Here is a 14,760-nt window from a genome sequence, read left to right on the forward strand (position 1 = left end):
TTCTGAAAAATGACATTAAAGTTTTTAATTGATATTATATTGAATGTGTAGATCAGCTTTGGAAATAATAGTCATTTTTTACAGTATTAATTCTGCAGATCCATGAACATAGAAGGTCTTTCTATCCTCTAGTATCTTCTACAATCTTTGGTTATAATTTTGCTCAAGTACTTTTTTTAGGCTATTGTGATTATTTTTCTAACTTTAAGTGAATTTGTTGTTGGTATATGGAAAAGTTACTGTTAATGTTTTGGGCTGGTTACTTTAAACATTGAGTTTCTTGTACTTTTCTGAACAGGCAAGCCTTGAAACTTAATCCTCCATATGTATGTATCAGCCTCCTGAGTAGCTAGCATTACAGACAGGAGCTACCACCTATATTTTAGTTTTTTGAGAAATTTCTATACTGATTTTCAATACTAATTTACATTGCCACCAACAATATTCCTTCATATTTTTACCATCTGTTGATGTTTGTTCTTCATTATAGCCATTCTGATTGAGGTAAGATAAAGTCTCAGTATTGTTTTGATTTGCATTTCCCTTATGTCTAAGGATGTTGAATGTTTCTTCTTGTACTTACTGGCCATTTGTATTACTTAGGACAATTGTTTTTTCAATTCTTTATCCTATTTATTAATTGGTTTGTGAGGTCTTTTTAGAGTTTAGTTTTTGGCTCCCTGTATATTCCTATGAATCCATATCAATAGCTAGCAGTTTTTCTCCCATTCTGTAGGCTATCTCTTGATTCTAAGGAGTGTTTCCTTTGCTCTGCAGAATCTTTAGTTTGATTAAATACTGTTTGCCAATCTTATTTTGTGAGCTGTTGTCATGAATTAGGCAATTAAGTTTTCCAAGACCTTTGCCAGTAAATTTTGTTTCATTTTATTTTGTTATATGTATTTACAAAATTATATAAATTCCATTGGGATTGTATTGATTTTTGTATTTTCCCAAAATAATACTTTGGATTGATAGTCCTTTATTCAGTGTCTTAGCAATAGTATCTATAATGCTCATCCAAAAAAAGTAGGAAGTGATTGTCTGCTATACTACACATTAATATCTTCCTTTCACAGTATTACACTTTTGTTTAACTAGAGCACACCTACGAGCCAAAGTTTGTAAACACAATTAACGTAGTTTGCGGACGGAGTATTTCAACACCATTTATAGTTCCCTTCCTTCCACTAGTTCTGCGCACATGATCTTTGTTCCTTTCTTCCCCCAATTAAAAAAGAGAAAAAAAATCCTAGATCTTGTCAGTAAAGTCTAATTTATAGCAAATATATAAGATTAAATTATTTTCATAATTATGTCAATTGAATTTGGTAAACATCCTTGTAATTGTGTAATAAGGCAATTGCAGTTTTTGAAGCATAAAGGCTCATGTTAACTTTAAACATTGCCTTGTGTTTCAAGACATTTCTATGTGTAATTGATTGGGGGAAAGTTGTCCATGTGTCTCAACAAAGAAAAATAATATGTAGATATGATTGGCTAAAGTTAGGGGTTATACTCTCCCTCTGTAGATGACATGATCCTGTATTAAAAAAACCCCATAGACTTCTCTCCCAAGTAATTCAAGCTGACCCAAAACTTTGACAAAGTAGCAGGGTATAAAATTAACCTGCAAAAACCAGCATCTTGGGGCTGGGAATATGGCCTAGTGATAGAGTGCTTGTCTAGCCTTTATGAAGCCCTCGGTTCAATTTCTCAGTACCACATAAACAGAAAAGGCCAAAAGTAGTGCTGTGGCCCAAGTGGTACAGTACTAGCCTTGAGTAAAAAGAAGGCACAGACAGTGCTCAGGCCCTGAGTTCAAGCCTCAGGACTGGAAAAAAAAAATCAGTAACTTTTCTCTATGCTAACAATGAGAAGAGAGAGGCTGAAATCAGAAAAGCAACTCATTTTTAATAGCCTCAAAAAAAGAAGTAGGAATTAATTTAACCAAAGAGGTAAAGGACCTCTAAAATGAAAACTTTAAAAACCTGAAAGGGGAAATTAAAGCAGATTTAAGGAAGTGGAAAAACCTCTCAATGCTCCTGGACTGGGAGGATTGACATGAAAATGGCAATACTGCCCAAAGCTATCTACAAAATCAATGCAATACCTATCAATATCCCAACAACATTCTTTAATGAAATAGAAGAAGCAATCCAAAAATTCATTCGGAATAACAGAAGACCCTGAATAGCAAAAACAATCCTTAACAGGAAAAAACAGTGGTAGAGGATTATTGATACTAAACTTCAAACTCTATTATAAAGCCGTAGTTATAAAAACAGCTTGGTACTGGCACAAGCACAGTCCTGGTGACCAATGGAATAGAATTGGAAGACCCAGAAATTATCCCACAGACTTACAGCCACCTAATCTTTGATAAAGGAGACAAAATGATCAGATGGAAGAAAGATAACCTCTTCAACAAATGGTGCTGGCAGAATTGGTTATACACGTGTGGAAAACTGAAGTTAGAACTTTATATATCACCCTGAACAAGAATCAACTCCAAATGGATCAAAGATCTCTAGAGCAGATACCCTGAAAATATTACAGGAAGGGATAGAGGATACACTAGGGCTCCTGGGCACAGGTTGAAACTTCCTAAAGATCCAGAAACACAACAGATGAAAGAAAGGCTGAATAAATGGGATCGTATTAAAATGCAGAGCTTCTGCATGGCAAAGGACATAGCTAGCAAGATAAATAGAAAGCCCACAGATTGGGAGATCCTCACTAGCTATACAACGGACAAGGACCTCATATCAGAAATATTCCTAGAGCTAAAAAATATTAACCTTCCCTAAAAGTAAATCCTCAAAGAAACAACCACCCCATTAATAAGTGGGCTAAAGAATTATAAAGAAACTTCCCTGGAGAGGAAATAAGAATAGCGAATAGACACATGAAGAAATGTTCATCATCTCTGGCCATAAAAGAAATGCAAATCAAAACTATGTTGAGATTCTACCTCACCCCAGTTAGAATGGCCATTATCAAAAAAAACAAATAATAACAGATGCTGGCAGGGATGTGGCCAAAAGGGAATGGATACTTCTACACTGTTGGTGGGAATGTAAACTTGGTCAGCCATTCTGGAAAGCAGTATGGAAGTTCCTCAAAAGACTAAACATAGAGATCAGCTATGATCCAGCAACCCCACTCCTAGATATTTAACCAAATGATCACCAAAAAGGCCACACTAAAGCTATCAGCACAACCATGTTCATTGCAGCATTATTTACCATAGCTAAGAAATAGAATCAAACCAGATGCCTCTCCGCAGATGATTGGATCAAATGGATCAATTGGATTGGATCAATGGGATTTTATGCTTCCATCAGAAAGAATGACATCACCCCATTAGTAAGGAAATGAAAGACTTGGAAAAAATTATATTAAGTGAAGTAAGCCAGATCCAAAGAAACATAAGCTCCATGGTTTCCCTCATTTGTACTAATTAGTATATGTCTAGGATAGTCCTTAGCAGAGAATTGCAATAGCTCAATAGCTCTGTACATATGACAATATAAAATGATGCTAATAGGGCTGGGGATATGGCCTAGTGGCAAAAGCACTTGCCTCGTATACATGAGGCCCTGGGTTCAATTCCCCAGCACCACATATACAGAAAACAGCCAGAAGTGGCGCTGTGGCTCAAGCGGCAGAGTGCTAGCCTTGAGCAAAAAGAAAGCCAGGGACAGTGCTCAGGCCCTGAGTCCAAGCCCCAGGACTGCCCCCCCCCCAAAAAATGATGCTAATAGAAATGAACTCCAAGATATGGAAACAAGAGGAGGTTTTTTGTTTGCTTTTGTTTTTTAATGGACCGTGTGAAGTTATTTCTCTTTTTACCCCTTTGGTTTATCCCCTGTTGTCACTATTTTTTATTTTGGTACCCTGTGTCTTGTATATATGTTTATCTGATTTGGGAAAGGGAAGGGGAATAACAAACTGGTTAGACAAAGAATTGAACCAATATAACAGTCATAATCATAAGACACTAATGTTGGAAATGAACTTTACAACTTTGGGATAGGGGATGGAGCTGGGGGCAGGGCAGATTTATCAGTTGTGTTTGTGTAACTTTGTTTCTAGTTTATCAAACATTGTAAAAGTCATTTGTAATTTATTAAATTGTTTTCTATGATGTTATACATAGCAAATTGAAGTTTGTTTTTTATTGAGTATATTGTTTGACAAAAAACAGTCCTGTTCAGGAAATTATTGATATGCATTAAGATTTTTGATCCACTTTGCATTGATTTTAGTATAAAATTTAGAGACAGAAGTCTGGTTTCAGTCTTCTACATGGTGTCTGTCTTCTTTTCCCAACACTGTTGAAGAAGCTGTCTTTTGTCTAACATATGTTTTTGGCACTTTTGTTAAAAAGCACCTGGCTTAACTGTGTGGGCTTATTTCTGGAACTTTGGTTATATTCCATTGGTCTAAACATGTTTTTGTAACCATACCATGCTATTTTTGTTACCATGGCCTTGTAGTATAGTTTGAAGTCAGGTATTATGATACCTCCACCATTGTTCTTTTTGTCAGAATTGCTTTGGCTATTTGAGATCTTTTTTTATTTCCATTTAAAATTTAGGATTGCTTTTTCCACCTAGGCGAAGAATGTCATTAGACTTTTGACAGGGAATGCATTGAATATATAGATTGCTTTCTGTGTAATACATTTACATAGTTGATTCTGCTGATCTGTGAACATGAAAAGTCTTAACATCTTCTAGTGTCTTCTTTGATTTCTTCTCTTCAGTGTTTTATAGTTTTCATTTAAGAAAGTCTTTCACCTTCTTAAATTTATTTGTAGTTTTTTTTCTTAGAAGCTATTGTGAATGGGATTGGGAATTGCTTACCCAATTTATTTCTTTGCCTGTTCATTGTTGGTATATTGAAAAGTTGCTGATTTTTGTATATTGATTTTGTTTCCTGGCACTTTGTTGAAAGGGTGTATGAAATTTAAGAGGTTTTTGTTGTTGTTGTTAATGAGAGTATGTGTGCGGGGGGGGGGGGGTGGTGGTGTAGAGTCTTTAGGTATAGGCTCAATCTAAAAATAAGAAAATTTGACTTTCTCCTATGTTATTGGCCTGGATAGGAATTTCAGTATTATTAGAGAGAGGGACTACTCTTGTCTTATTCCTGACTTTGGAGGAAATTGTTTTGTTTTCCCCCACTTAGTATGATGTTGGCTATAGATTTGTCACATATTGCCTTTATTATGTTAGGTACATTCCTGCTATACCCAATTCTCCATTTTATTTACTTCTCCTCTAATTTTTATAATTCTTTTCCATCTATTGATTTTTGGATTGGCTTTTTTCTTTCTAAGAGCTTGAAATGTCTCTAATTCGTAATGTGGTCACTTATAGCATAAACTTCTCCCTTTGTACCGTTTTTGCTGTGTTCTAAGGTTTGGTTAAGTTTCATTTGAATTTAGGAATTTCTACATTTCTTTTCTAATTTCTTCAGGGACCCTTTGATCATTTAAAAGCAGGTTGTTGAACTAGTTACTTGTGGCTCACATCTGTATTTCTAGCTACTAAGGAAGTCGAGATCTAAAGGGTCACAGTTTGAAGCAAGCCTAGGCAGAAAAATCTTCAAACAAGCAAGAAGCCAGGGTGGAGGTGTGGCTAAAGTGGTAGCATGCCAGTCATGCAAGTATGAAACTGAGTTTAAGTTTAATACTGGCTAAAAAAAAAAAAGCATTTTGTTCAATCTCCCTGTGCTTCAGTAGCTTTTGTAGTGTTCCTTACAACTCATTTTTAATTTTGATCTCATTATGAGCTATTAAGTTAAAGGAAATTATTTCCGTTTTCTTATATGTGTCAGGACTAGCTTTATGACCTAAGATATGATGTGTTTTGGAAAGAATTTGCAATCTGCTACTGAAGGATGGAATAGTCTATAGTTCATTTCATCTAAGTTCATTTCATCAATGGTGGTGTTGAGTTCTGAAATATCTTTGTTGATTTTTTTTGGTCTGGGTGTTTTCTCTTATTAATGAAAGTAAGGTGTTGAGATCACTCATTACTATACTATATCTGGATTTATCTCTTTATGTTGAGTAATATTAGTTCTGTGAACTTGGGGACACCCATGTTAGATGTACTGAGTGTGTGTGGGGGGTGGGGGGGTGGGTGGTGTATACTCATATGTATGTGTGTATATACACACACACATATATATAATCATTTTATCTCCTTGATGGACTGTTCCCTTTATTAATAGGTGTGGGCTTTTTTATCTCCTCTGTTTTTGCTTGCAAAATGCCTTCTTCAATTGAATATAGCTATTCCTGCCTGCTTTTGATCTCACTTGTTCCATGTATCCTATTTTTTTCCAACCTTTTGCTTTTAGCCTGTGAGTCTTTTCTTGTGAGGTGTGTTTTTGTAGCATCCTTTATCTACCTGTCTATCTACCTTCCTACCTACCTATCTATTTATTTTGGAATGTAAGGATTGAACTCAGGGCCTCTTGAGTGCTAGGCAACTACTAACTGTATCACTTGAACAACACATCTAGCCCCTGTTGCTTGGTAATTTCTGAAGTAAGGTCTCATTTGATGTCCTAGCTGAGTTTCTCCTACTTGTGCTTCCTTGAGTCACTGGGGATGACAAGTGTGTGCCATTATACCCCAGCCGTTATGTTTCCCATATAGGTAGGGTGACAGGCTCTCACCACTGTGCCCAGCCATTGAGTGAGTCTTAAAAACTTCTATGCTCAGGCTGGCCTTGAACCGCATTCCTTTCATCTCCATCTCCCAAGTGGCCAGGGTTACATACAGGTTTGCAGCATGATATGCTGAGGGTTCTGGTTTCTCTGCATCCTTGCCAAAACTTGTTTTCTTCTTTCTTTGTTTTTTAAATTATATCCATCCTAGTGAGTGTGAAATGCTATCTTACTAAGGTTTTGGTTTGCATTTCCCTGGTTTGAATTTGTGCTATTGAGAATCTTTTCATGGGCTTATTGGCTATTTCTATTTGTCTTTTGAAAAATAAATCCTATTTCTCTTTGCTTTTTTATTTTAGGCTGTAATCCTATTGTCAGAACTTTAGTTGTTATTTAGACTGATTTTCTGTCTCCAGATTATTCCAGTATACAGTCCTTTAGCTTCTCTTGGAAAACTCATAATGATGGGAAATTTACTCTTTGTGAAATGTTGGCACTATTATTGAACCATACCAATTATTAGAAGCTTCTTTTTGTGTTAGACCAAAATCTATTTCACTGTTTTGTTCTTTATTTTTCTGTTACATTTTTTTGCCTGTAGGCCAATTAGAGTAAATCTAATTCCTCATCTACATAAGAGATATTTTAAGATAGTATTGAAGTCCTCTTTTCTTCAAGCCAGATGTCCTCAATTTCTAAACGTTCTCCATCCTCATCACAGTCAAGTCCTGTCACTATCCCAATCAGTCATTCCTGTGTGAACAAATTTCAGTTTCCAAACACCTCTTTTACAAGTGAACAAACTATTACTACTTGAGATATAATGTAATTAATATATAATAGTAATTTTCATTTGAACATTGTACTGCTGATGTAATTTAAAATTAACATATCTGACATCTTTATTTCAATATGAATTCTTTAATTTTCAGTGATAGACATAATGCGCTGTGCTGATATGCAAATGGCTCATCATTTAATACTAATTTGTGTGTGTGTGTGTGTGTGTGTGTGTGTTTGGCCAGTCCTGGGCCTTGAACTCAGGGCCTGAGCACAGTCCCTGACTTCTTTTGCTCAAGGCTAGCACTCTACCACTTGAGCCACAGCACCACTTCTGGCTGTTTTCTATATATGTGGTGCTGAGGAATCGAACCCAGGGCTTCATGTATACGAGGCAAGCACTCTTGCCACTAGGCCATATTCCCAGCCCTTAATACTAATTTTGTAACTTATCATTAAACCTTTTTGAGGCAAAAAAAATTTCCAAGTCTTTTTTATATACTTGGTTACACAATTTCCATTGTATACTAAGTTCAGTACTTCATATAAATCCATATTAAATTCCATCTTAGAGTCTTTAACTCTCATTTCCCGCATAAGGTGCAGGAAATATTTCTCACATATTTCTCCATACTTGAGCCATGTTATACTAAAACCCTTACTAAAACTTTTGTGTGGTACTGGGGCTTTAACTCAGGACCTCATACTCTCAATTGGCTTTTTCTTTCAAAGCTGGTGTTCTAGAACAGAGCCATAACTCCACTTCTGCTATTTTGCTGGTTAATTGGAGACAAGTTTAACAAGAAATGCATTCACTACCTTATGTATGTAACTGTAATCCCTCTGTACATCACCTTGACAATTAAATTAAATTTTTAAAAAAAGAGTCCCAGGGATTTTTTTTTCTGCCTTAGCTGCCTTCAAACTGCACTCTTCACATACCAGCCTCCTGACTAGCTCAGATTATAAGCATGAGCTAATAGTAGTAGTGCCCAGCTGCAAAAACGTTTTTTATCCATTTTATTTCATTTGAGACATTCTAGCATTACAATTTTAAAAGTTTGTGTGTTATCTAATATGTAAACTATCTCTCATTGACCCTGCCATTAGGAAATTTGATTAATATGTTTTCCTGTTCCTTAAATCAGTCATTGATGAAGCTTTATTGAATCAAAGACTGATTTTGCCACTGGAAACAAGTGGAGATTAATACTGATCCATTTTATACATGCTTTGGTTAAAGTATTAAGCAATAATAAAATAGCTATTAGATTTATTTACTGAACTTTATGTGCCATATATTGTGATAAATGTATTAGATACATTATTCTATTTCATCCTTGCCATGGCTTTATAAAAACATACTATTATTTGCATTTCCCAGATAAAAACCTGAAGCTTAGGTAGATGACTAATATAGTCTGAAGTAACACAGTTAATGACATAGAATTTGAATGCGGTCTAATTCTAAAATTCATATTCAACTAAAATTAACTTGTATAAAATCCACTGTATTTGAAATTATTTTATTTTTAATTTATATGTATATTCAACAAGTATTTATTAAGATTATTCTCTTGCCGGGCACTATTCCTAAGATACATTAAAGAAATAAACATACAAAAAAAATTTACACTTGTAGAGTTAAGGTTTTACCACAACAAAGTGAGTGAAGTAGGTATTGGCTTACACTTTTAAATAAAACAGTATGATTAGGTTTCAGTTAGCAAGGGAATAAATTACTCAGATAGCTGAAAGATTCATGTTTAGTCCTCCTTAAAGTTATTCCATGTTTATGAGGCCCCAAGATTCAGTTACTATAGGCAATCTGTCTGGGGAAACGCTGCTTTTTAAAAATCTCTCCCTATACCACATCTTGTAGTTTTGACATAAACTTTCCCTATCTTATATTTAAATAAGTGGAAAAGTGTTATTTAGGCCAAAGAAAATTTCATTTTGAGCCCTTTCTTCCTATTTAACTTCCTGTTTGATGAAACAAGAACATTTCTCCCTCTCCTTTTCTCTCTCTGATTGTCTCTGTCTCTTCTGTCTTTGTCTGTCTGTCTCACTCACTCTTGAGCTCTGACTCTCCCACATAGAAAGCCAGAGACTGCACTAAAAATAAAATTAAGAACATTTCTGAATATTTGTCCCCAGGAAATTTTCTTTTGAATAATTTAAAATACCCAAGAAGGCATGCTTTAAGCTTCCATGTCAAGCATTCACAAAGATGAAGGAAAACAGAAAAAGAAGAAACATTTCCATGTTCTTTTAATGAGTCTAGAATCAGTTTGACACAGTATTTGTCAAAAATGACATAGACACAAAAGGAAAATACACATCAGTTATTCTTATTAAAATAAGTGAAAAGCCTAGCCAGTTGTGATGGCACACACCTGTAATTCCAGCTTCTTGGGAGGCAGAGATCAGATCATTACAGTCCAAAACCAACCCAGTCAGTTAGAGTAAGATCCTGTCTCAAAAACAAACTTAGAGCAAATGGGCTGGGTTAGGATATCAAGTGGTTGAGCACTTGCCTAATATGTTTAAGGCCCTGAATTCAATCCCCAGTACCCTGCACACCTAGGAAAAAAAAAAAAAGTGAAAAACTCCTTTGATACATTAGAAAATCCAACAAATAAATACAATAGCATTCTGATGTATTACTGAATTAATTTCAAGAATGTAAGGCTGATTTAATCTTGTAATTTGTGATACTAACAGAAAAAAATCTATGACTATTTCTAAAGGGAAGAAAAAATACCTATTCGATTAAAACTTGAATAGCTACTAGTAGGAAAGTTTCTTAATAGAGCAAATACTGTAGCAAACATCAAACTCAAATAAATTTAATATTTCTACATTTTAAAAATGTTTTCAGCTCAGTTTTTACCTAATAAGTTTATAACTATATTTTAAGTAGTAATCACAAAGCTACAGATAGAATATTAAAAGAGCTATCTAAAAGATAACATTGATTTCCATTTGTCAATTTTTTATCGCATTAATACTTCCTTCTATACTTAAATATAAATTCAAGTAAGTTTGTCTTTCTTGTAATAAACACTTATTTTATTGCATGGATCTTACCAAACCCAATTCCAAGCTGTGAAGAAATGTGACTTGTTTTGAGTTAATGATACAGTGCTCCATTGTATATTTAAGTGGGTGGTTTATACATCTAGTTGAATTCTAAATGAAAGGGCCTGTATTTTGTTGCTGCAAGGGAACCTGGGAATAAGATTATTAAGAATTTTTTGAGAAGTTCACAATATGGGAAGCTAGTAAAATGTTGAGATATAATAGTATTCAGAAGTCTGGTAAGTCACAAGTTACATGTTATTGAACTCGTGCTTTACTAATCTTTGTACATCTGTCTTTTATAAAATCAGGCATTCTAATACATTGTTGTATGGTGACAAAATTAGTGGAAGAATAAATTGAATACTAGTTTAACAATGCTAATTCATGTGTTTCATTCATGCTATCAAAAAATCTGTCATTTTCAAAATTCTAGCAAGATGGTAGTGACTACAGCATAGTTTTAAATTCATCCCAATTACTTTCTTAACAGAATAGGGTAACCTAACAAAAGTTTCTTGACTAATACCTGTAATAAAAGTTGTTAATCAAAGAACATAGATAGATCACTAACAGAAATACCTTTTGTAAGGTTGTGTGGTAGTGTCTTTAGGAGAAAGTAGGATACAGTAGGGAACCTTACTGTAAAGAGAATGGCAGAAACCTGTACTAGCCAAGTAAAGCTTAATTAAAGAGATAAATGTACAGGGCACACAGCAAGATTTACTACAGTGCTCCAAGCTTCCAGAATTACTAACCAGCCAAACCAGAAAACCTAATACAAAACAAACTTGGTGAGTTAACCAAAGCTAGTACACTAATGTTGGAGAAGAAAGAAAAAAAAGAAAAACTAGATGAAGGTGAAAGAGGGAACCAGAGCCAAGTGATTTTGAAAGCAGCCTAGGGGGCAAATTTTTAAATATGTAAATGAAAACAAAAGGGAAAGAAAAAAATCTAGAAGTCTTGATTTTTGTTTTTGCCTTAAAATTTCAAGAACATTCATTTCAAATAAAAATGAGTGACAGGATTGCAATTAAGTCCCATGTAGTGTTATTATAGTTAAGGATTGCATTTCTCTTATAATATCCAGAATCTCTACTATTGGTGAAATGAATGAAAGTGTACTAATATTTTCTAGGTAGGATCATTGTATGCTGTCCAAGACCATTAACTTAGTACCTATTTAACTACAGTCTTGATGTGTCTTAAAATTGATGGTATCATTTAACCTTTTTTCTCACCATTATAGAAAATAATGGTGTCTTTTATAATTGTCAGTGTCTTAGATTGAATGAAATATAGTAATAATACCAGCTTTATGAAATTATTTTGAAGTTTAAATTGTATAATATAAGTATGTGGAAGATACTCCTTAAATTATTTATTGATTTATTTTGTTGTTTATGGGGCTTGAACTCGGCCTGGGCGCTATACCTGAGCTCTTCCGCTCAAGTCTAGCACTCTACCACTTGGAGCCATGGCACCACTTCCTGTTCTTCTGGTGGTTAATTGGAGATAAGAATCCCATGGACTTTCCTGCCTGGGCTGGCTTTGAATGGTGATCCTCAGATTGAGATCTCAGCCTCTTGAATAGCTTAATAATACAGCATGAACCGTGGGTGCCTGCCCTTAAATAATTTATGTTTCCTTTTAGTAATCGACATGTGCTTATTTTTCTTGATTTTTTGGGGGATTTGCAGTTGTTTTGACAGGAGAATCAGAAGTTTTAGAGCTGATAGATAAAGATTCATAGCAATGTAGTTTAAGCCTACATATCCATATTGCTGAAACACTTTTGCTTTAGAAAAATGACCATATTTGGGCTAATAATCATTATATCCGCTAATTTATATTTACCTCATGCTAGACACTTCTATTTATATATGTATTTTAAGTCTTTGAAATGATCATGAGGTAAGTATGGTTTCCATTTTTACAAATATGGAAAGTTAGGCAGGAAGTTTAATTAATTTGCACAGAGCCTTACTGTCAAAACCTACAAACAAATTAAACAAGCCAGTAGAAAAGAATAATGAATTTTTAAAATACTGAAAAAGAATATTTAAAAGGAAAAACAAAAAACCTTACCATTCTCTTTATATGTGTTAGGTTGTTAATTGTGGAATAGGTACTTTTTCAGATAGAAAAAAAATTTGTGTAAGTTTTAATCTTGACCCTAAAGAAAGATGAAATCTGAATCAGGTGATAGACATTGGGACCTCCATTTATCCTTTCTCTCTTTTTGTAAAGGAGCTTTTAGTGTCTCATATAATATAGCCTGAGGCAATTTTAAGAATTGGCAAGTTTTGTCTTATTGGCTGCCAAATTTAGAATATACTTGTTTACCTGATGATGCTACATAAAAATAACTTAGTAGATTTTGCATCGAGAGGAATGGAGTCAACTTCTAAGCCTTTGTGAGAAATATTTCATCAGCAGACATCAAGAGAGTAAGGCAGCCAAAGTTTACCACCTGTTAGATGAAATAAATGGAAAGGGCAACTAATGTGTTTTGGGTATCTTTATTCTGATTCAATCTAATAATAGCAAATTGTTTTTAAATATTTGTGCCTAAGGTATGCCCTAGAATTAAAGCATTCTAAGAAGTTATAGTATTCTAATACACACACACACTCTCTCTTTCTCTCTCTCTCCCTCTCTCTCCCTCCCTCTCTCTCTCTCTCTTTCTTTTTAGAAAGAGGAACAATACTAAGAAGGGGGACTAGATTTAGAATAAGCCATAATCGAATTCTGGGGTAAGTTTTTCCCAAAAGATTTTTTTTTGTTGTTGGCTGGTTGGTTAGTTTTGGGGCTTGAACTTGGGTCTCTGAGCTCTTCAACTCAAGGCTAGTACTCTACCACTTTGAGCCACAGCACCACTTCTGGTTTTGTAGTGGTTAATTGGAGATAAGAGTTTCGCAGGCTTTCCAGCCTGAGCTGGCTGTGAACCACAATCCTAAGATCTCAGCCTCCTGAGTAGCTAAGATTACAGGTGTGAGCCCATATCATTCCTTATACATTCAATATTTATCATATCTTTGTTTATAAGTGAAAGGTAAGAATAACTTAAGTAGTGGAGCTGTCAGATTGTGATTGGCATATTTTATTACAGCATGGAATGCTATGCAGCTTTAAAATTCATTTTGGAGTCCTCCTCTTTGCCTCCAAATGGTGAAAATTTAGAGAGCGAGAAAGAGAAAAAGATAGGCAAGTAACAAGATATCTGGCTGAAAGAAAATACTAAATAAAACAATAATTTTTTTTTTGGCCAGTCCTGGGCCTTGGACTCAGGGCCTGAGCACTGTCCCTGGCTTCTTCCCGCTCAAGGCTAGCACTCTGCCACTTGAGCCACAGCGCCACTTCTGGCCGCTTTCTGTATATGTGGTGCTGGGGAATCGAACCTAGGGCCTCGTGTATCAGAGGCAGGCACTCTTGCCACTAGGCTATATCCCCAGCTCAACATTAATTTTTTTTTAAATTCTATTACAAGCAGCGTAAATTACAAGCAGAGAATGGAAACAAACAATAAAAGACCCAAATGGATCTGGATATTCCAGTACTTTAGAGACTAAGAGGCTAGCCTAGGAAAACAATCTTTAGTAAGACCTCATGTCAATCAATAAAAAGCTAGGTATGATGGTATATGCCTGTTATCTCAGCTGCTCAGGAAGCATAAATAGAAGAACAGTGGCTCAGGCTGGCCCAGACAGAAAGTGAGATCATATTTGAAAAATAATGAAAGACAAAGGGGCTAGGGGAATGGCTCAAGTGGGTAGAGCTCCTCCTTAACAAATAAAAGACTGTGAGTTCAAACCCCAATACTCCCCCCAACAAAAAAATAATAATAAAAAGACCCAACTGGAAATTGACAAAATAGAGATGGAAATATATAGTATTTGAAGTAAAGTCATAAAATATATTGGATAGGACTAACAGCATATTAAGCACTGAATAACAAAATATCCTGGAATTGGGATGATTGAGAGAGAGAAAAAAAATACTCCTTGTTGAGAATTATTGTCTCAAGCCCAAAGATCCCTTTGTCATTAAAGAAATGAAAAAAAAAAAAAGCCCACTGATCCAAGGAGATCAAAGAACCTCTGATGGAAGAAACTTATTAAGACTGTATCAAATACATATCATCAAGATCATGAAAAAGAGGGAAAAATTATTTTGGGTTTTTCGGTGCTGGTAGTGGAGCTTGAACTCAGAGCC

The 14,760-nt window shown here is 34.9% G+C and overlaps 1 protein-coding gene across 2 annotated transcripts in view; it reads left to right on the top strand.

The window, feature by feature from the left end:
• Nucleotides 1–14,760, top strand: part of Acbd6 (acyl-CoA binding domain containing 6) — a 155,969-nt gene that overhangs the window by 51,905 nt on the left and 89,304 nt on the right. The window contains exon 4 of one of the 2 annotated variants that reach the window (XM_048356490.1): nucleotides 11,684–11,746. The exons of the other annotated variant lie outside the window; for it this stretch is intronic. Within the exon in view, the coding sequence (XP_048212447.1) occupies nucleotides 11,684–11,716 (33 nt within the window). The 3' untranslated portion in view covers nucleotides 11,717–11,746. Of the gene's footprint in view, nucleotides 1–11,683; nucleotides 11,747–14,760 lie in introns of those variants that run through there. 2 annotated transcript variants of the gene reach the window in all.

This window comes from Perognathus longimembris, chromosome 11, assembly GCF_023159225.1.
Source record: "Perognathus longimembris pacificus isolate PPM17 chromosome 11, ASM2315922v1, whole genome shotgun sequence".
NCBI lineage: Eukaryota > Metazoa > Chordata > Mammalia > Rodentia > Heteromyidae > Perognathus > Perognathus longimembris.